At 39.7% G+C, this 20,355-nt stretch overlaps 1 protein-coding gene across 1 annotated transcript in view; it reads right to left on the minus strand.

Annotated features, from left to right (window-relative positions):
* Window positions 1-19,421, minus strand: part of TBX20 (T-box transcription factor 20) — a gene marked incomplete at both ends in the record, with an annotated part of 48,103 nt that extends 28,682 nt beyond the window's left edge. The window contains 5 exons of the mRNA XM_079711837.1: window positions 6,188-6,346; window positions 9,958-10,066; window positions 14,484-14,648; window positions 15,654-15,912; window positions 19,295-19,421. Of these exons, the coding sequence (XP_079567963.1) occupies window positions 6,188-6,346; window positions 9,958-10,066; window positions 14,484-14,648; window positions 15,654-15,912; window positions 19,295-19,421 (819 nt within the window). The remainder of the gene's footprint in view (window positions 1-6,187; window positions 6,347-9,957; window positions 10,067-14,483; window positions 14,649-15,653; window positions 15,913-19,294) is intronic.
* Window positions 19,422-20,355: the final 934 nt, after the last annotated feature.

Genomic DNA, 20,355 nt, shown 5'->3' on the forward strand with positions numbered 1-20,355 from the left:
CAATGGTAACTTTACTTTACATTTGATATAATTTCAAACTGAAGGGAAGTTTCAAGAATAGTACAAGGTGTACTCATACAGCTAGATTTACCAGTTGGTTCAGCAGTGATTTAACTTTAGTGTGTTAATTAGAAAAGGAGCTCAAGAGAGTAACCAGATATTTACTTTCTCTATGGACTATTTTATCTAATTCCAGGAAAAAAAATTGCTTTTGGAAGTTAGAAAAAAAAGCTGAATGGATCTCTTACTACTAAAATTGTATGGGGGCCCTGAACTAACCAGTACAGTCTTGAACAGGCTTTATGGAGTACTGATTAGCAGTACAGGGACTGTGGGTAGACTTCTTAATGAGCCCACTGTGGTCACTGTGATATCACTAGACTCTGAATCTACTGGGGCGCCAGCAATAAGCACCCCAGAAATGTTTGTTTGAACTTTGCTTCAAGGACAAGCAGTCAAAAATATGATTTCATATGTTTACCAGTTATAGACTAGGTGAAATTCTTGAGTCTACATAAAAAGCATTTTGTTTTCTATTTTAAGATAAAGTAATTTTTAAATAGCAAAGTTTTAACATTCTAGTTAATCATGCACTTTTAAAAGGTCAGGCACAGATTTTATTCCATGGATATTTAAATAAAAACCAGTAGTTAATAGAAAGAAATTCATTTCTGCAGATATAGTTTTATATCCCTTTATGAAATTTGGGAGAACGAAAAAGTTATGTATTTGAGAACTGATGAGAGAAAGACCTGAGTTATGTACAGTGATGTCAGTTGGACATCATTTTCCTAATATAGAATACCTGCAGCTTGTAAAGCTGTTGAACAGCATCACGCATGTCAAAGGTAAAACTAAAAGAAAGATCCAAAAATAGTCAACTACCAAAAATATATGTAGAGGACCCATGTGAAACTACAAGTATGTCTTTATGATTCAACGACAAATTTTAAAAGCAGCAATATTTTTCATTTTGTGAGGAAGAATTAACAAGGACAGCAGTATGTGCTTAAGAAATCCTGTTTCAAGTGTATGTACATATATGCAAATCACTGACTAATTCTGGTCAAATTACACCCGTTTTTTCATGTATTATCTTAATAATATGGAACATAATGCACTTCCTAACGAAAAAAATTCATTCTTTCAACATCTCCTTTATAGATAAATATGTGTAAATGGAGGGCAGATTTTGACACTGCCAGCTGCACCAAAGAGAAAGGGACTTTTTCTAGTAGTTACTATTCCATGTGATATCACTGGACTTTGAATATAGCTGGGGTTCCCAGCCACAAGGTGAAATTGGCCCTCAGAGACCATTTCTCCAATTATCAGGAAAAGATCTGTCCAAAGGCATTTAAAAATGAAACCTGACCTACACTTCAACTCTACAGCAATGGCTTGCCTGCTCAAAAACAGTGTATGACCTTTAAATCTTAAATTATAAAATAGTTTGTTGAAAGTATAATGTGTTTAGCTTTAATCTAATAATGTAAAGAAATGCAATCATTTCCTCACAAAAACCAGAGGAAAAAATAGCAAAAAATAGAAAAAAGGTCCCGTTTTCATTACTTACAAATAAAACTACCAGACACAATAAATGAGAAGCTTTTTCACGAATTCTAATGGAAAATTTGATTTGGCTTTTAATATGTATGTAAATAATGTCCTATCCAAAGTTTAAGAGATATAAAGGTGGTCCTAAGTGTGAACTTTTAAATCTTCTCTCTTTTCTCCCTGTTCTTTGTGCATGAAAATACTTAATATTTATACTGTATTTAGTACATATTTAATTTGTTTATTTCCTATATATTTATTTTATGTTTATTATGGGTAAATCAGTAGACAAGCATGGTATAGCAGTGAAAAGGCAGTAAATGTGAGGAGGCCTAGAAAGAATCAAGGATAACTTTAGAAAACTGTATAAGACTAATGAAAATACTAACCCCCAAAATGATTTATTCACCCCACATGAATTTCGATTGGTCTTATGAGGTCTATAAACCATTTGCAAAAATGGCTCATTAGTATACCAAATCAAATTTTTGACTATTAATTGAATTTCAGATTGTATGTGAGTAGACTTAACTTCACCACTGTGGCTGCCATCTACTTTGCCTGTAAACTGGGACTAAGAACCAGACCATCTTAGGGAACAAATGTAAGGATCAAATGAGATGCTGTGCGTAAACATGCCTTTGGAAATTGTAAGGCACTCTATAAATAAAGCACGTGGTGACTGTTGGACTGTCTCTGGAATGTCCAAAGAGGATTTGCCACCATTTGTGTGTGTTTTTTTTTTTTTGTGGTACACGGGCCTCTCACTGTTGTGGCCTCTCCCTTTGCGGAGCACAGGCTCCGGACACGCAGGCTCAGAGGCCATGGCTCACGGGCCCAGCCGCTCTGCGGCATGTGGGATCTTCCCGGACCAGGGCATGAACCCGTGTCCCCTGCAACGGCAGGTGGACTCTCAACCACTGCGCCACCAGGGAAGCCCTTGCCACCATTTGGATTTTTAAATGTTACTGGCAAGTTTTCATTGAGATAAATGAATGCACAAATGTTATACTATTTATCTTTAAGTAAAAGCACACACACATACACACACACATACGGCATTGTGCTAGGGATTATGGCTTTAAAGGTGGGTGCACAGAAATAAACTCAGACATGGCAGGATCTATTGAGAAAAGCAGTACTGAATTTAATCACTTATTGTGGGTTATTTAGCAATGAAATTATATATACTAATCATATTAATTGTTACACTTAATGATGCAGTGAAAGCTAGCTAGGCACTGGTAGGTGGATTTTGAGCCCATATATAATCTTAATTAGAAATAAACATTTTCAAGAGTAGCAACTAGTGTTGGGGTATGTGTTTATTAGAATCTTAGCCTATTTTAATTTAGCAATATTTTCAAATTCAGTTTCCCAACCTTGACACTATCAGTGGTCATTTTCTTGGCCTTGCAATCCAGCAGGATGCTACCAAAAAGGAGGAGTTAATACCCAGAAGATGGTTCTTTCACTTACCAGATTTGTGACCTTGGGCAAGTGTATTAACCACTCTGAACCTCAGTTTCTTCATCCACAAAATGAGGCTTATGGGGCCTTATTCAGGGGATTAGTGTCAGAATTAAGTGAGATATTGATTAAAAATATAGAGAGATTCTTCTAAATTAAAATAAATCCAAACCATGAACCTTAGATGGATACTAGTTCAAAGGCGGGGGTGGGGGGGAAGGCTATAAAGACATTTGTAGGTCCATCCTGAAATTTTTAATATGAACTCAATTTTAGATGTTGTAAAGATATTGTGGTTACAAAATCATCTTATTGTCAGTCTAAACTTGTAGAAGTACTTACAGGTAAAGTATCATGATGCATGCATCTTAGTTTCAGATGATTGCGAGAAGGGGGAAAGTATGTACATGTACAGAGATTGAGAAATGGGGCAGGGGAGGTAAAGCAAATTGGAAAAATGTTAATTGTTGAATCTGGGTGGAGAGTATACGTGGTTCATTTTACCATTTGTTTAACTTTTGGATATTTGAAAATTTTCTAGATAAATGTTGAGTGGAAACAAAAGAATTCAGTGAGGTAATGTCACTAAAGCATATGGCTCCTATTAGAAACAGCTAATGCCAGTGGATATTTTGACTGTCAATATAGGTTGATTACCATCTTGTTACACTGGCTGCTGTCAGTGTGAAGAGCTCCCTGCACACAGCAGGTAAGCAATGAGCACTTGCTGAAAAGAAAAGAAATTAACATAAAGAACTGAAACCGTCTAAAAAAGATGTCTTGAATCCATGAGGGTCACAAGCTGAGAGGAGGTGAGGTTCCCCTTTCTTGGGGACACCAAGCACCTAAAGAGGTTAGGCTTTTAAACCTAACTACCTGGATTCATATCTGTGATGGGAGCAGCAGGGTCACATTGGATAAGTTATTTAACTCCATGCCTCCATTCTTTGAACTGTAAAATGCAACATAAAAATACTGTTGTTCCTATCTCATAATATCATTGTGAGGATTAAATAAGACAGTGCACTTTAAATGGTGCCTTGTGTGCCCAAATATTAGCTGTTATTATAATTATGTTGATAATAACCTCCTATTCCGTGTTCCGTGATATGAGAGGTCCTGCCAATATTTATTCAGGATTGTTTCTTCACCAATTAAACCAAATCTAAGGTGTTACACTTAGAACTTTCCTTAATTTTGTTCTGTCCGTAATTTTCACTAAACAATCCCAAGTTACCTATTCTTGCTTTAGTTCCCTTTACAGATAATTCTGATAAAAGCAATGAAGTTTCCATATGACAAGTTTTTATTTCATTCTCAAACATCAGCAGGTTTTCTTGTATTAGTATAAATCTGATGTTTTATAATATAAAAGCTACTAATTCAGTTAGTGTAAATTGAATTAAATGTTTCAGGAATCTTTTCAGAACCTGTGATACCTGTATTACATGTGTCCTCAAATAAATTAAAAATGGGATTGTTGATGTCAGCGTTCCAGAGTCTAAGAGAAATAGCATTATGTTTTAGGCCTTTGTGGGCTTCACTCTATACCCAAATCTTTAGCTTGGGCATTCTCTGAAAGTTGCCACTCTTGTGTTGTTTTCTTAAGGATAATTAAAAAGTTATAGTACTTTGCTTTTACTTAAAGATAAATAGTATAACATTTGTGCATTCATTTATCTCATTGAAAAGTTGCCAGTAACATTTAAAAATCCAAATGGTGGCAAGTCCTCTTTGGACATTCCAGAGACAGTCCAACAGTCACCACGTGCTTTATTTATAGAGTGCCTTACAATTTCCAAAGGCATGTTTATGCACAGCATCTCATTTGATCCTTACAGTTGTTCCCTAAGATGGTCTGGTTCTTAGTCCCAGTTTACAGGCAAAGAAGATGGCAGCCACAGTGGTGAAGTGAAATCTACTCAAAGTCATATGGAAATTATAGGTGCTTATGCCTTACAGACACATACCCACCCTGGCCATTCTTCTACATCCCTTCTCTGACTTCCTGTTTCCTCATCTGTGTAGGGCTACCTGGGCTTTCAGTTTCATCTCCTTGCTTTTCCTGAGAGACTCAACACCATATCTGCTTGGTTGACCATCCCACTCTGCACTCTGAAGCATCTATCAGGCAGCACCTAACAGTTATTCACTCAGAACCCAAAATATAACATCAAGACATGAGGAGAGCAAGAGTCCTGGCTACCTATAACCAACCAGTCGAATAAAAGCAAGACACAAAACCCAGAGTAAACTGACAATGTGAGTTCCTTTTACTAAAGTACAGTATATCAAAAGGAATTCTACTTCTGGTCTATTCGGACTGTGGAAAAGTTACTTGTCCTCTCTTGGCTTCAGATTCCTCACTAAAGAATGTTACTGTTACCCCAGGCCTTCAAGATTACGCTGACCATGAAAGAATACATGGGGAAGTATCTAACAGGACTCAGTCCTTAGCAACACTTTGATAAATATTTACAGTAGAGTTGGACTAAGCCTTATGGATGAAAAAATGCATAAATTTTAAATATGATTTACAACAGAGAGTAGAAAATATATAACTCAATATTATAAATTAGATATCTTGATGTTAATTAAATACACAACTGCTTACATACTACAGTCTATTATCTAAAGAGGCATTTAAGATCACTCTACTAGAATTATCTTACCCTGAATTACAGCTGAATAAATCTCACAAAATATCTAACGTATAGTAGTTTGTTGGCTACAAACGTATAGTAGTAGTTGGCTAGTACACTACGTGTGCTAATTTAGCAGAAAAACTGAACTTCTAAATTTTATGAAGCAATGAGTGTATGGTAACACATGTCATGAGGCTCTACCAGAAAGAGAAGGAAGCAGGTAATGTTCTTGAGAAAATTTGAGAAGGCAGATTGGGTCAGGTTTGGGTGGGACATGTGAGCAGTGAACAGCCTGACCAGGAGTATAAAGGTTCTAAGAAAGATGGTGTAATACAGACCTTCATAACCTTGAGCCACAGATACTCAACATATTTGGAAGTCCTGGGGCTGATTCTCCATAGCTTTCTCCAAAGTGAATTTCTGTTTTGAGTACTGGGATAGCCCTTCTCTCCAAGAAGATAACTCTCCTAAAGCCTTATCTTATTTGGGAAATAAATTGTGAAGGGTATACTCACCAGTTGATTCTGGTAGGCAGTGACCGCTGTAAAAACTGTTTCTGGAAAGATGAATGTTCTGAATTCTTCAGACTTCAGATTGAGTAATGAGGCTGTGTGGTCTTTCTTCTTAATGATGTGCACCCGTGGCTGGTACTTATGCATTGAGTTCAAAATTATCTGCAGCAAAGAGTGGGAAGTACAGTACTGGATTTTAAGTACTTATAGTGCTAATAAACAGGCCAAATTACAATGAGGCAAAGAAAGAACCATAAAATCTACTGTGTCAAATGCAGTTTTAAGATTAGGATCTACCCTTTCCATTCTTCACACAAATAATTTTCACATGATACTGCAGAGTATTGTGAATCACGTTTTACCAAACCAACTGCAAATAATACAGGTTGTTTCAAGTGTCCTTTCTAAAATGATAGAGGAAAAAGTCATCTGGAGGATGTTTATTTTTTAGAAAACGCTTTTTGTTTTTTAGTCTGGTTAGACCAAAGGCAGTATGTCTGTAAATGTTCTAAAGTAAGAAATTACAGATTTGAGGAGGCTAGATTGTTATTTGGGGCAGTGGGGGGTGAGGGGTGGGTGGCAGATGGGACGGAGGGAATAAAACGGTTTTAAAAGGCAGTGTGGTATAAGGTAGGCCTTGGTTGGAATACTGAATCTGCTACTTTCTAGTTCTTTAATCTTGGGCCAAGTGATCTCACCTCTCTTACCTCATTTTCTTAAATGCAAGAACAGTATTAACTTCACAGGGGTTGTGGTGAGGATAAGATGCTGTAACCCTTGTAAATCACATAGCAAATAGGAAGTGCTTAGTAAACTGTATTATTATTGTTGTCGTCATCATTTCTGACAACTTCATTGATTCCTGACTTTCAGTTGCAAACTAAATAAGAATGTTAGTGATGGACATCTTCCATTCCATAGCTGCTAAAAGTTGCCCGGTACTTAGAGATCAGAAATATACCCTGTTAACAAGGCAGTATTTTTCATGTATCATTTAAATAAAATAAAATAATTGACCATTATGAAATTTGAGCAACAAAACTTACTTTCAGATATTAAAGATTTTCCACATCTCCCGCCACCCCACAACCCAGACAGCTACCTAAATCTACAAAATCGGGTATGTCTTTCCTGGGATAACAGGGCTTACAATGTACGCCCTTCACCCCAAGGGCCTAGCAGAGAGCTTGGCTCTCAGGGGAGGTGTCTGATACATGCTGTGGCAGGACTAGGGTCAATGGCATGCAGTGTTGTTGCTCTCTTGTTCTTTGGCTTGGGTGTGGTGGGTGAGTGTTAACACTGGTTGACTTTAGCAGAGTTAAATACTAGTCACTGTGAGATAACCAATAGAGAATCAGTCTCTTTCCATGCTGAGATATAAGCCAACAAAGTTACTGGGCATTAACTGGCATTGAATTTTTGAACATGCCATCTTTTTATGATCCCAGACCTGAATAGGAATTACTGAAACAAATGAGACGTTCAAATGAATCAAAATAAACTTAAAAAGTTATTTCTTTGTGTAATGCATTTATTCCAAGGAGTTCAAGATATCTATGCTCAGTCATAAAACTGGAATAAACTTGAAGTGACAGAAGTAAACATTTGCCTCCTAATCCTGATATAAGAAAAACCTGACCATTCATTATATGTTCTACTAAGAAGATAGTTTTCAAATCATACACACACACACACACAATGGAAAAAAACCTAAGCTTTAAATAAGGTCCCCTCTTCCTTAATACCACTCCTATGTTAATTTCCTTTAGGAAAGGGTGCTGGACAGACTCAGACCGCAGACTGAGGCTCAGATCCCAGGGCTCCTTGAACCTCTGCTCAAGCTTTCATGGGGCTAAGAAACACTGATAGAAATGTAGACGTTGTTTCATCGAAGAAATAAATTCCTGGAAATAAGAAATTTTCCTGGAATGCATCTACAAAGGGGGCTTCTTTAGGACTGATTCAGAGAACTTGGCTAAACACCACAGGGTCTAAAAATATTTCCTGGTACTTTTCAGAATGCACTATTTCTGGTAACAAAGAGTTATATTAAATAATAAAATTTTAAAGCTAAAATGGATATTAGCAACCATGTAAGACTTAAACAATTTGTCAAGGTCTAATCTTAGCATAATCAGACTAGAACCCAGAGCTCCTGAAATATAGCTTAGTGCTATTCCCATCCATGAAGCTGATGCTAAAAGGAAAACATCAATTCTGGACAACTGATCTCAAAATGAATTCTCAGGTCTTTCTGGAAAAACTCAAACAGTTCTTATAAAAGTTTCACATTGGAAAATACTAGAACCATAAAAAAATTTCATTTCTGTCTGCAAAGATTTCAGTGGAGCCCAAGAAATTTTAATATGAATGACATTAAGAATGATCATGGGCCTACAGAAGATGTCTCTCAGATACTTCATAAATTTTAACCTGAAAAAAAAATCTGTCAATGAAAACATCTGAAAGAAAGGACAATTCTGCCAACATCCTTGAAGGTTAAAAAAAGTCAAGTTATCTTTTCCAATACATCAAGTAACAGAAGCCTGTTAACCTACTTCCAACATCCCAACAGTGCCACCAGCAGAGTTGTTAGTTAACCTGGTTACTCTGACTTGGTCGAGATAAACAACATCTCCTGTGGGCATATGGATGGTGGCAGTGCCTGAAGTGATTTACTTGGTTCTAGGTTCAATCAACCATTTGAAACCACGTCTAGAGCTCTCTCTTACCTACGTGTAACCGTCTTTTTGAGAAAAGTTTTGAAACTCTTTTTCTGAATTGCATAAATCCAGTAAAAACTAAAACCTGAAGTAACAGAAGCCTTAATAAAGGGGATAAGAGAGAATAATTATATCAGAATATCTAAGCCAAGGAAAGCCACTATGAAAATCCCAATGTGCTTTCTGGCAAACGAGGCAAAAAAAGAAACAGTATTCTCCTCATCAAAAAGAAGCATGCATGTCTGTTTAAAGTTTTCTTAGCATAAAATCTAAAACAGATTTTAAAAAATGTGAATCTTTATTTAAGAGCATGAAATAACAGCATAGATAGTTCCTTAAAAAGCAGTCTTAGCAAATATGGAAAAGCCTGTGTCAATGGCTATTTGTTCTATTAACTGTTGATAAGAGCTGAGAATTCCAATTTCTCTTTTCTTCAACATTTTAATGAACTCCTTACTGATGTAAAATCAAATTGTTTTGTTTTTAACTGCAAGACTTCATTGTGTTTTAATACTCATAAGGCTCTCTACAGAGGGGATATATAATGAGCTAACAGCACTTTCCCAAATTTATTTGTACATAAAATCCTTTTGTCCCATTGCATCGCACAAGAATGTATTCTATACAACACACTTTGGGAAACCCCCATAGGAGGTCTCAGCCTCATTCCCTTTATGCTGTGTTATCTGATATACCACTGATAGAAATTAGATGTTTAATCCAAGAATGGGCTGTAGTAACCTCCAAAATGCACATTCCCTTTGTTTAGTTGGTGCAGGTGTTAAAGCAGTTGCAGAAGTAGGAATCCATGGTGCCAGAGGTCCCTGACCCTCTTGCATAGAAATGGCATACAGCATCTTTGTAAATGACCTCTTGACAATAGCAGTCAGGGTTCCCTGTAGAACATATGAATGTTCTCATAGAATGACTCAGAGCTGGAGGGTGGGATGGGGAAAGAGAGAGAGGAAGAGACATCGAGGGAGGAGGAAGCTTTATGTGGTTTCTCCATTCCATCCCAGGGAATCCGCATAGTCCAAGCACTGTACTTACATGGCCATGTTGATCCAGTTCATTGTTGGTGAGTTTCACCTTTTCAAAAGACACCATCTGTTTAAGTAGCTGCTCACCAGTAAAAGGAGAGTCTGGATGTACATACAGCCTAAGAAAATTATGAGAGAATTTTATTGAGACTTTAAAAAAAAAATCTCTCTTTGGGTTATAAAATATTCTGATTCTAAAGGAACACAAAAATCTCATATAAAGTGAATTTTATTTGCCTCGTATAATTGCAAATTTAGTAATACAGCAATACCAAAATAATGCTGAAACATCTAAATGTGTTTCTTTGTGTACCAGTGATTTAAAAGGGGTAATACTAATGGTAGTACATATATGTCAACCCTAATCTCCCAATTTGTCCCACAGGAAGCTCAGCTCAGTGCTCTGTGACGACCTAGATGGGTGGGATGGGGGCAGGTGGGAGGGAGGTCCAAGAGGGAGGGGATATATGTATACATATAGCTGATTCCCTTCATTGTACAGCAGAAGCTAACGCAACATTATAAAGCAATTATAGTCCAATTATAAATAAATAAATAAATAAAATGTACTTAATACATTTTCTGTTATTTGCTGAACAAGCCATTTTTTTAAAGGTGGGTTTTTCCCATCGACCTAATCAACTACTAGTCTGCTTCTGTCAAATATAAAATCCTATTGTTGTAGATATTTTCAAAAGAAAGACTAGGTTATAACTAATTGCAAAATGAATTCCTAGTATAAGCACTGCTAAAAAGCAATGAAGACAAAGAATTTAAAAGAGGAAACAATTCTAGAGAATCTATTCATTTAAACTTGAAGGTGATTCAATTTAAAGTTTGTATTCTTTATTAACAAGACAGAATAATTTTAATACAGTGACCTGGGGAACTTTTAATAGTCCACAGATCACATAGTCTGTTTGCTTCTCCCGGTACTTTAAATATTATTACTTTCATCATCACCTAGTTAAGTGCTCACTAAGGAGAGTGTAAACAAGTTGGATAAGCTTCAAATTATTCAATGTATTTATCTGTAAACAGCCTAAGCAAAAAAAAAAAAAAAAAAAAAAAGGCTTTGATGGGAAAAAATATACTTATCAAGTATTTATCATTTATTGGTCAGCTGCTATGTTCAAGGCAATCTTTTACTCACTGACAGTTAAATGCAGGTCATTTGTTTTTCCTGCAAGCTTCACACTAAGTACAACTCTTTGTAAATCACAATCCTAGTATCCACTCAACATAAGCGTTTCTGAAGTCAGGGATATCATAGAACTAATGATAGGGGAAGGAAATATCCTTGATTTAATGGGATAAATTCCTTTATCCATGCAATGGGTTATTTATATCTATTTTGTGTAGAATCTTTTTAACTATCATTAAACAAATATTATGGTTGGGGCAAAGGCAAGGAAAAAAGTTTAAAAACATATTCATGTAAAGAACAAGACGTCTATGCCGTGTTTTGTCACACAGAGGACTAAGAATAGAAGAGTTGGGTGCATGTGCTGCAACTCACAAAGCCCACAAGAAGCAAAGCACAAAACAGGCTGACAGCACTAAAGATTCTTACCAGACCCGTACAAGAACTTAGGTGTTTGTCTGCCTGTTTGATTTTTTTTTTTAAAGGAGTGCTCAAAATTGCCTTTCAATTGAAGTATTCTTTGATGACACAACCATAATAGCTTTTCAAGTGTCACCCTTCCAAGGCTATAACTTTATAGGTGCAGTTGTTTTACTAATCAGCACCATATCCTACCCACTCCTCCAAAAAGGTTCAAAAATATTTAAAATCCTAGAAGTTGATGAGATGGTCCCTCTTTAAGTATCAATTCACCACATATGATAACATTAATAAAGATTAATTTATTTAAATATCAACTACTTTTTAAAAAAAGGAAATGTCCTGTATGAAAATATAACATTACTTAGGTCATGTATAATGTCTTTTCCATTATTATGATCAAATGATATTGTCAAGCATCATTTCTTCTGATAAGGAACAGCTGACTGATAAACTTCAGTCTAAAATAAAGTGCTTCAAAGAACTAGAACTGCAAGGAATTTCTACCATCAGGTCAAAAATGATCACCTCCCAAGTTCTTCACCTTTCCCATATGGAGCTAGAGAATATAGCACTATGTCTTTTAATAATAATAAAGAACAGTTGCTTATATGATCTAGAATATTTCTATCTATAATGCACAAAACATTTCAATCTAATATCAATATAAGTAAGCTGAACTAGTATGAATGAAAAAGCATACAGGAAGCCCCGCTTCTTTCAAGTCCTCTGGGACTTAAAATTCCAGCAATAGCTTAAACATGCTTCAGTTAAGATAGTGTATTGGTACATGCTCTCCTTTTCCAGCCAGAACAGATTAGTAACATAAACAAGGCATGTCATATTTCCAACTGGCCTGCACCAGTTCCCCATACCTTCAGATAGGAGGAAAATGTATGCTAAATAAGAGTGATTAACTTCTTAGAGGAAAGACTTAGAGAAAAAAAAAGAAAAGGGGTTTGCTTGTAAAAATGGTTAGGAATCTGCTAAAATACTTCTCTCATCCTCTCTTCTTTCTTCCTCTCTCTCCGCCCTTCAAAAAAAATTGTAAATTTTGGAAAGAAGCTCTGGAGTAATGTGAACTGGCTAGTTAATAGTAAATAGTAGAGAACACTAATTATACTCATTTAAATATCTATTGTAAATTTGTATATCTTGCTCCTTTTTAAAAAAAAAAATCAGTGACATTTAAAAAAATTTTTAGTCCTAAGAATTATTTAATATGTTATTTAATATATCAATTTGGAAGGGCTGGGAAGATCTCCTTCCTAGTCTCTTGTGGGAATGGAAAACTTGAAGAGGCTTCTTTTAATCTCTTCTCTAGTGTATTTAATATACTGTAAGCTCAATAATATGATCAACCACTAAGTAAGCTTAATATTCCATTTGAACTGTATGTGTAAAATTGTGTTGATTATGTGCCTTGACTTAGACTCCAGACTAGATACTAACAAAGAACCATACTTTGAAATTAACTTCAGAGTTCCTAAACCTGTACATTTAAATAAATTCTTAGCTCTGGTATGAACTTCCAATCAATTATAAAAATTACTTAGTCACAAAACAACTTTAAAGCTGTAAGGCTTGGTTTTAGAACCCTAAATGTAAAGTCAGCTAAGATTCATTGTTTGTATTAAAGTATGCAGTTAGAGTCCTGTTCTTAAACTATTGGTATTCACGTAAGTAAGAACTTGCTGGGTTTTTCCCCCCAGAATGCTCATTTGGGCAGTAGCAATAAAAGTTTGCATGTAATTTTTAAAACGGAGTTCTCCTGAAAAAACATTACCAATGAATAGCACAAAAATGAACATGTTTTGTTTGAGTCATTACCTAATATACTGAGTAATTTCTCAGTAAAAGAATATTTTTTAACATATTTATTGGAGTATAATTGCTTTACAATGGTATGTTAGTTTCTGCTTTATAACAGAGTGAATCAGCTATACATATACATATATCCCCATATCTCCTCCCTCTTGCGTCTCCCTCCTACTCTCCCTATCCCACCCCTTTAGGTGGTCACAAAGCACCGAGCTGATCTCCCTGTGCTATGCAGCTGCTTCCCACTAGCTATCTATTTTACATTTGGTAGTGTTTATAAGTCCATGCCACTCTCTCACTTCATCCCAGCTTACCCTTCCCCCTCCCCGTGTCCTCAAGTCCATTCTCTATGTCTGCGTCTTTATTCCTGTCCTGCCCCTAGGTTCTTCAGAACCTTTTTTTTTTTTTTTAGATTCCACATATATGTGTTAGCATACGGTATACAATGCAATATTACTCAGCCATAAAAGGAAATGAAATTGAGTTATTTGTAGTGAGGTGGGTGGACCTAGAGACTGTCATACAGAGTGAAGCAAGTCAGAAAGAGAAAAACAAATTCAGTAGAAGAATATTAACTTGATGTCGAATTATATTTATCCACTAATTATAATGAGGGAAAAAAAGAGTTTGTTTTTCTTACTTAAAAATCTCTGAGCCTTTTACTGGTCAAAAACAACCACATTTTACCAATATGATATTTACTATGAAGTTATAACCACGTTATAACAAATATTTACTATAAGCAACTACTTTATTAAAATGCACACTTCTGAAAAGGATTTTAGGGCAGCCACTTCATCAGTAGGTTTATTCTGTTTGGTGTTAGCCAAATAGAAATGATGGATGCCATATGAAATGGGTCCAGATTTCTAATAAATATTCCAATTGAAATTTAAGAAAAAGTTTGAAATGAATTATGATGAAAGATAAAATTAAAGGCAATGTTCTGCATACAAACTCTTGCCTTTCTCAGAGACTAACCCATATTTTGTGTAGTTAATCCTGGAGTGTCTGGGCTTGGAAAGCTCTCTTCCCAGAGCTCACGGCTTTAAAAACAGACCTGCTTAAAATTCAAACAACGAGGGCAGGAGACATTCTGCCAGCAAGGTTAATACACATTTTGCTTGGCTAGAAAATCTGGAGGCACAAACCTGGCTGGCAGCGGAGGGTCCGCCTTGCCAGCCACCAGCCAGGAGGACCGGTGGTAGGCATAGCGGTACCTCTTGTTGTCCACAGGGACGATGTCCATCAGGACTATGTACTTGGCCTCAGAATCCACGCCGGAAAAGGACACACGGATGGTAGGAAACATCCTCCTGACACAGACAAAGAGAATCACCCGAATTAGAGAGGGAGGAAAAGGGTCCGCCTTCCCTCCCTACCCAGCCCCCAAACTCTTTGTGTTTCCCGTAAAGCCATTCAGAGATGTGAATACGGAGACTGACCTTCTCCCGAGCCTAGATAATCTTAAGTGTCATCTCTGTAGGAGTCCTCATTAATACCTAAAGGTCTGCAATTAGGGAAAATCCTGTGCTAAATCATCAAGCCCATTAGGCTCCCAGACCAGAGTCTCCAGAGCAGACGGAGTCCTATAACCTCCTTGCCTTCCAGGGAGAAAACTCACTCTTGCCTTAGTAGAAAGCCAGAGCAGGATTCTCAAGTTGGGTTTCGTTTCGGGAGACTCTGGGCAGTGTGTCCCGGAGTCCTGAGAGCTGGAGCAGTCAGGCGCCAAGGGACCACCGACCCCCGGAGCCTTAGCCCCAGTCCCAGGAGCAGCCTGCACCTGGGACTTCCTGCCTGCCGAGTCAGCCCACTGCGGCGCCAAGGGGCCCCCTGCACCAGAGCTCCTTCCTACCGGGAGTGTGGTCGTTTCAAATTTCATTCTTCCTCCCAGGTTTTCATTTTAGTTTTTAATGGGAGCTTCTGCAAATTGAGGCTGATAAAAGGGAAGCCGCCTGCCTCCCTCACAGCACCCAGCAGCCCGCCCTGTACCCCGGCATGAGCTGAGTTCCTGCTTCCCTCCAGATGCCGACCCTGCACCCAGAAGCCATCCCAGGCTGCAGGGGGCCAGAGATCCCAGTCCCATGCCCTTAGGGCAGAGGTGGGGCTTCCACTGCCAGATCCCAAGAAAGCAAATGCCTGGATATCTGTCTCAGCAGCTCTTTCCAAAAGCAAGTCTGCCGAAAGAAACCCTCCTTGAGCGAAGCTTCCTCTCGGAGCTCAGGACCAGTAGAGTTTCACCCAGTTCCTGGAAACTCCCTCTGCCACCCAGGGCACTATTCCCTTCTCCCCACTCCTCACCCAACAAGCCCCCCTACAACCTGCCAGACTTGGTGATGATCATCTCCGTGCCCAGCTCGTGGAATTTGTCCCAGAGCTCCTTGGTCTCCAGGCTGCAGGCAATTTTGGCCATTTCCTCGCTGGGGATGATGGGGGTGGTGGGGATCAGCGGCTCAGTGCACAGAGAGGAGGAGGATGGGCTGCTGTTGCCCGCGACGCTGCCACCAAACTCCCCGTGAGCATCTAGGCTGGTCAGCTCGCCCAGGGGCTGAGCGCAGGACGACTTCTCGACAAATTGTTCTACAGGCAAAGAGAATTGAGAATGACAGCTAATTCTGTCGAGCAAAGATACAGGAAGGAGAACAGCACAACTGAAAGAGGTTCCTGGACTTGACTTTGGAAAGGTTATGCACAGAATCTCCGGAAGGACAGCAAATAACCCATCACTATATAAATTAAGCCTGAAATTCCTGTGAAGTGACATGGCTCCTGCTTGCTTATGGAACCAAATGAGTGAGTTTTAGAACCATGGTTTGTTACCACCATTACTGAAACCCACTTTGGAGAACAGAAATGCGAGGAGTGGATAAAGGGAAAGGCATGATCATAAAGAATTAAAAGCAAGTAGTCCTGTTGTTATCCCTCCCATGTTCTAGACTTCACAGCTTGTGGGCTCTAGTGCCAGTTCTCCCTCATTGACAAAGAGGACACTTTTCTGCAGGGAGATCAAGGGAGTGAAGAAATCAGCACCTTCCCCACTTTGAGAGGAACTTCCCTTCCCTCCTGGAGTCACCTCCCCATAAGAGAAAGTGAAAAAGGGGTGTTGGGGGGGTTAATTAAGTCACTTCACTTCTCTGCCTGGCTCCCAGTTTCCTAGGCTTTCAGATGTTAACATTAGGGCATTTTTATAATTTCCCTCCCAGCCTGAGATCTTATGAAAGAGTAGCATATTTATTGCTTGTTAAATCACAGGAGTACAATCTCTGGGCAAATTTTTTTGGACTGGGCTTGAAACAAATACTTGAAGGATGATATGTATATTTCTCTCTCTCTCAAGAACGTTTTGGAAGTGAGCAAAAGCACCCCAAACCCAGAAGAGCAGAGTATTAAAGTAGGAAGAACAGTTTGCCATCTACCATCAAGCTGAAACACCACTGCCTAGGAACCAAACATTCTCCCCCACAGATGATAAGGGCCTGGGACTACACCAGTCACTTTGATGGAATACAGGGGGAGCTCTGTAATTGTCCCAATTATCTTGCATTCTTTAAAAAAGAAACTACTTGAATCCGCAATGTGAAACTGAACTTCAAACAACTCTGTTCTAAGTGCCCTCAAGGAATTGAAACAAGTTTTATATATATATATATACACACACACACACACACACACATATACATACACACACATATAATGTTTTATTTCTCATATTTCTCTAATGTTTTATTTCTCATATTTCTCTTTTGACTTGGGGCAGGCAAGCAGGAAGTAGAGAATTTTTACCTTCTTTTCTCTTACAATAATGGAAGCATTTTAAATTAAGAATAACCAAATTATCTTATCCTTCTGTTTTCAAATTCAAAGAGAACCATGCCATGGCAAAATCATATTTTTTACTAATGTTTTCAGAAACACATTCACATAACATCTTTATAGGGAATTAACAAGTAGCCTTAGAAATTTTCTGACAATTGAAAAACAGAAATGCTGTAAGCTCCAGACTCACCAGTGGGTCAAGGTTGGGAAGTGGAGGAAGAAAATGATACAGAAATGCTCTAACACAATGTTATATGTCAATTATATCTCAATTAAAAAAAAGTAATCTAGTCGTCTGAGGTGGTTCTTCTGAGTAGATATAACGTGTTTAAATGAGCAGTAATGAGACACTTGTGACTCCCACCCTACAGTTTCTTCAGCATCTTGCTAGTGTTTCATTCTCTCTTAACAGGTATTTCACATGCCCGAGTCCTTGGCTTACAGCTGCTAATTGTGCTCTGTTGAACTGGCCCCTGAAAGGGACTAGAATGCCTTCTGGTTCTTTTTGGAGCCGGTCTCAAAAGCCCCAGGGGAGGAAGGATGCTCATTTTACAGACTGGGGTGAGGGTGGAGGTGCCGTGAGCTGTGAATGGTTTTATAGTTTAGAATTCAGAGGAAGGTGGGTTTTTTCTCAGGAAAGTAGAGAAGGAAAGCAATGTTGCAATGACAGTGGAGCTGAAGCTGGCATGTTTCCCAGTCTTCTGTCTGTACTTCTGTCAGGAATTTTAACCTGAAATCCTCTTTTCCTGCTAGCTACCAAATTGTAATGGGGGCATTTATAAAGAATTCAGAGGCCCCCTAAATAGGAGCGGATAATGTTGGGAAGTGCCACGAACGTAACTTTGAAATTGGTGGTGAATTTTTTTCTAAACAGTTGGAGTTTGTCTGATTGGTTGTTTCCATTTCTTTGGCAGGTTTAGATTTACACAGGAGGATAGGTGGGAAGAACCAGGGAAAGGGAGTGAAAACCTTGGAGGAGAGACTTTTTGACATGTTTTCTGGAGATCTTCCGGTTTCCTTTTCCTTGGTTCTAAGTTGCTGCAGGGATTTTAGTTCTCTGTTCTCTCTCTGCCCAGGCCCCTTATTTTTCATCTCTAACATTTCATCTTTTATATTATTATTGCTGTTTCAAGGTGTGAGATGTTAAAATGTTGAGAAGGACAGGGAGAAGGAAGAAAAGAATTGACTAGAGTTTAAAAGTTTTAAAAAATATTACCCTAAGTTCGCTATTTGATGCTTTGTACAGTTATAGGGCTACCAGATGATCAGGATGTGGAATAATTATTACCTGGGGACCCAAGAGGTGATGATGAGAACACTTCTTTCTCCCTCAGTTCTAAAGGGACTTAAAACACTTATCTCCAGCAGTTTCTTTCCCACACAATTCACTCGTGGTAAGGGGAATATAGTCCCTTTTTTCCCTTTACTCTGAGAGTAGTGTCTTCTATAAATGGTAAAGGTTGTTAAATAAACAGTATAGCTAAAAGTTGAGGAATCTGGGAAATGGTAACTGGCTAATGTTTTTGCCAACCTCCACTGAAAATGACGGCAGTTATGAAATGATGTCTCACAGATAAGTCTAGAGCTTCTGTGAAGAAAATGGCTCATGCGGGGACAACTGGCTTATTCAACAGCACTTGACAGTTGTCTTAAGGAGCTGACTTTGTGTAGTCTATTCAAGTCGGGGGAAAAACAAAGTTAAACTAGTTTCTTGTGAAGTCAGTCTCCTTGGTTTCAAATGCACAAGCAGGTGTTACACGCATCGTAAATCCTGTTGAGTTTTTAAAAGGGGTTTTATTATTATTTATCACCTAAATGTTTTTATCCCAACAAAGTTACACACGCCGGATGTCCGACTTGACATAAGGATTCTAGACAAATAGGTAGGGAAAGCGACTAGCGATATACGTACGAGATACGAAACCGGTTGCATTTAACAGACTGTGAAGTCCCCAAAGAATTCGGGCCTAAGAGGAAAAAAAAATCTCCCACCCGCAACGTATAGTCTATGGCCTGAGGGTCAGAGCTGCCGCGAGCCGGGAAAGGTGGCCACCCTCGAGAGCCTCCTGAAGCTAGGGAACGGAGGGACAGACAAATGTGCAGCACTCCCATGCCTGGCACCCCGACGGCCTAGCACCCGACTTACCCAGTGGTTTGATAGTGTTCTCCGTAGCTTCCTTCTCTTTGGAGCCGCCGCTCGACATCAGCGCGGCGATGGAGAAGGCGTTGGCCCTGGAGGAAAGCTGGGGCTTGGGCGACGCCGTGAACTCCATGGCCCCTAGTGCGCGGTCCTGGCCAGGGACCTGGCCTGCCGAACTGCCGTCCAGCTTCCCCAAGAGAGACAGAGACTGAAACACAGCGGAAAGTTTCCAAGTGCAACCACAGGGGAGTCGGGGACTCTAGATGAGTCAGCCCCAACCTCCCGAGAGCTCCACACCGGCCTCTCCTTTTCCCCACCGCAAGAGCCTCGAGCCGCAGAGACTTCAAACTAGCCGGAGAGGACCAACCACGGTCTCAGCTAGGTGTGCAAGCACCGGGACGCTCCGTAGGACCACAGGCTGTGCCTCCGGAAGCTGGAGAGGAGCATCAGCTGCGCAAAGCCCAGGGGTCCTGCAGCACCCGCTCCACGTCTTTCCTCCCTCCCCACTCTGGGGACAGTCGGAGCGGCCGAGCGCAGCTAAAATGGGGTGGTTGTCTGGGAGCGGGAGCGTAGCCGTGCGAGCGCGGCGGGGCGCGGAGGACACTGCGCCCGGGCGTTCGCCGCCCTGCGCCTTAATTTGCTGGCAGCTGCGATCCCCGCGGCCCGCAGCCAGTCAGCGCCGCCACACGTCACCGCTTCCTGATTCCGCCGCCGGGGGCGGGGCCGCGGGGCCGGGTGGGGAGGGCGCGTCCGGGGCGCGGCGCCCTCGTGGCCTCGCTCAGCAGCCCGCTGGAGCATGGCACCCGTTCGGGGAATGGGGTGACACCACTAGGTTGGCGCAGCGGCCGCGGACGCAGCCCGCCTGGTCTCGCAGTCCAGGAGTGAGAAGGAGGTGATCGCTGTCGGGGTGGGGGGGGGGCATTTTGGTCGCGTCCTAAGACATGGGATCTCGGGAGCGTAGACCAGAGGAAGCCTCGGGGAGTTTTTGCTCCTTCCATTCTTTTTCTTACTGGTGCTCACAGTTGCAAAAGAAAGTTAGAAAGCGCTAAGTAGGGCAGAAACCGACG

Source organism: Hyperoodon ampullatus (genome assembly GCF_949752795.1).
Source record: "Hyperoodon ampullatus genome assembly, chromosome: 9".
Classification (NCBI taxonomy): domain Eukaryota; kingdom Metazoa; phylum Chordata; class Mammalia; order Artiodactyla; family Ziphiidae; genus Hyperoodon; species Hyperoodon ampullatus.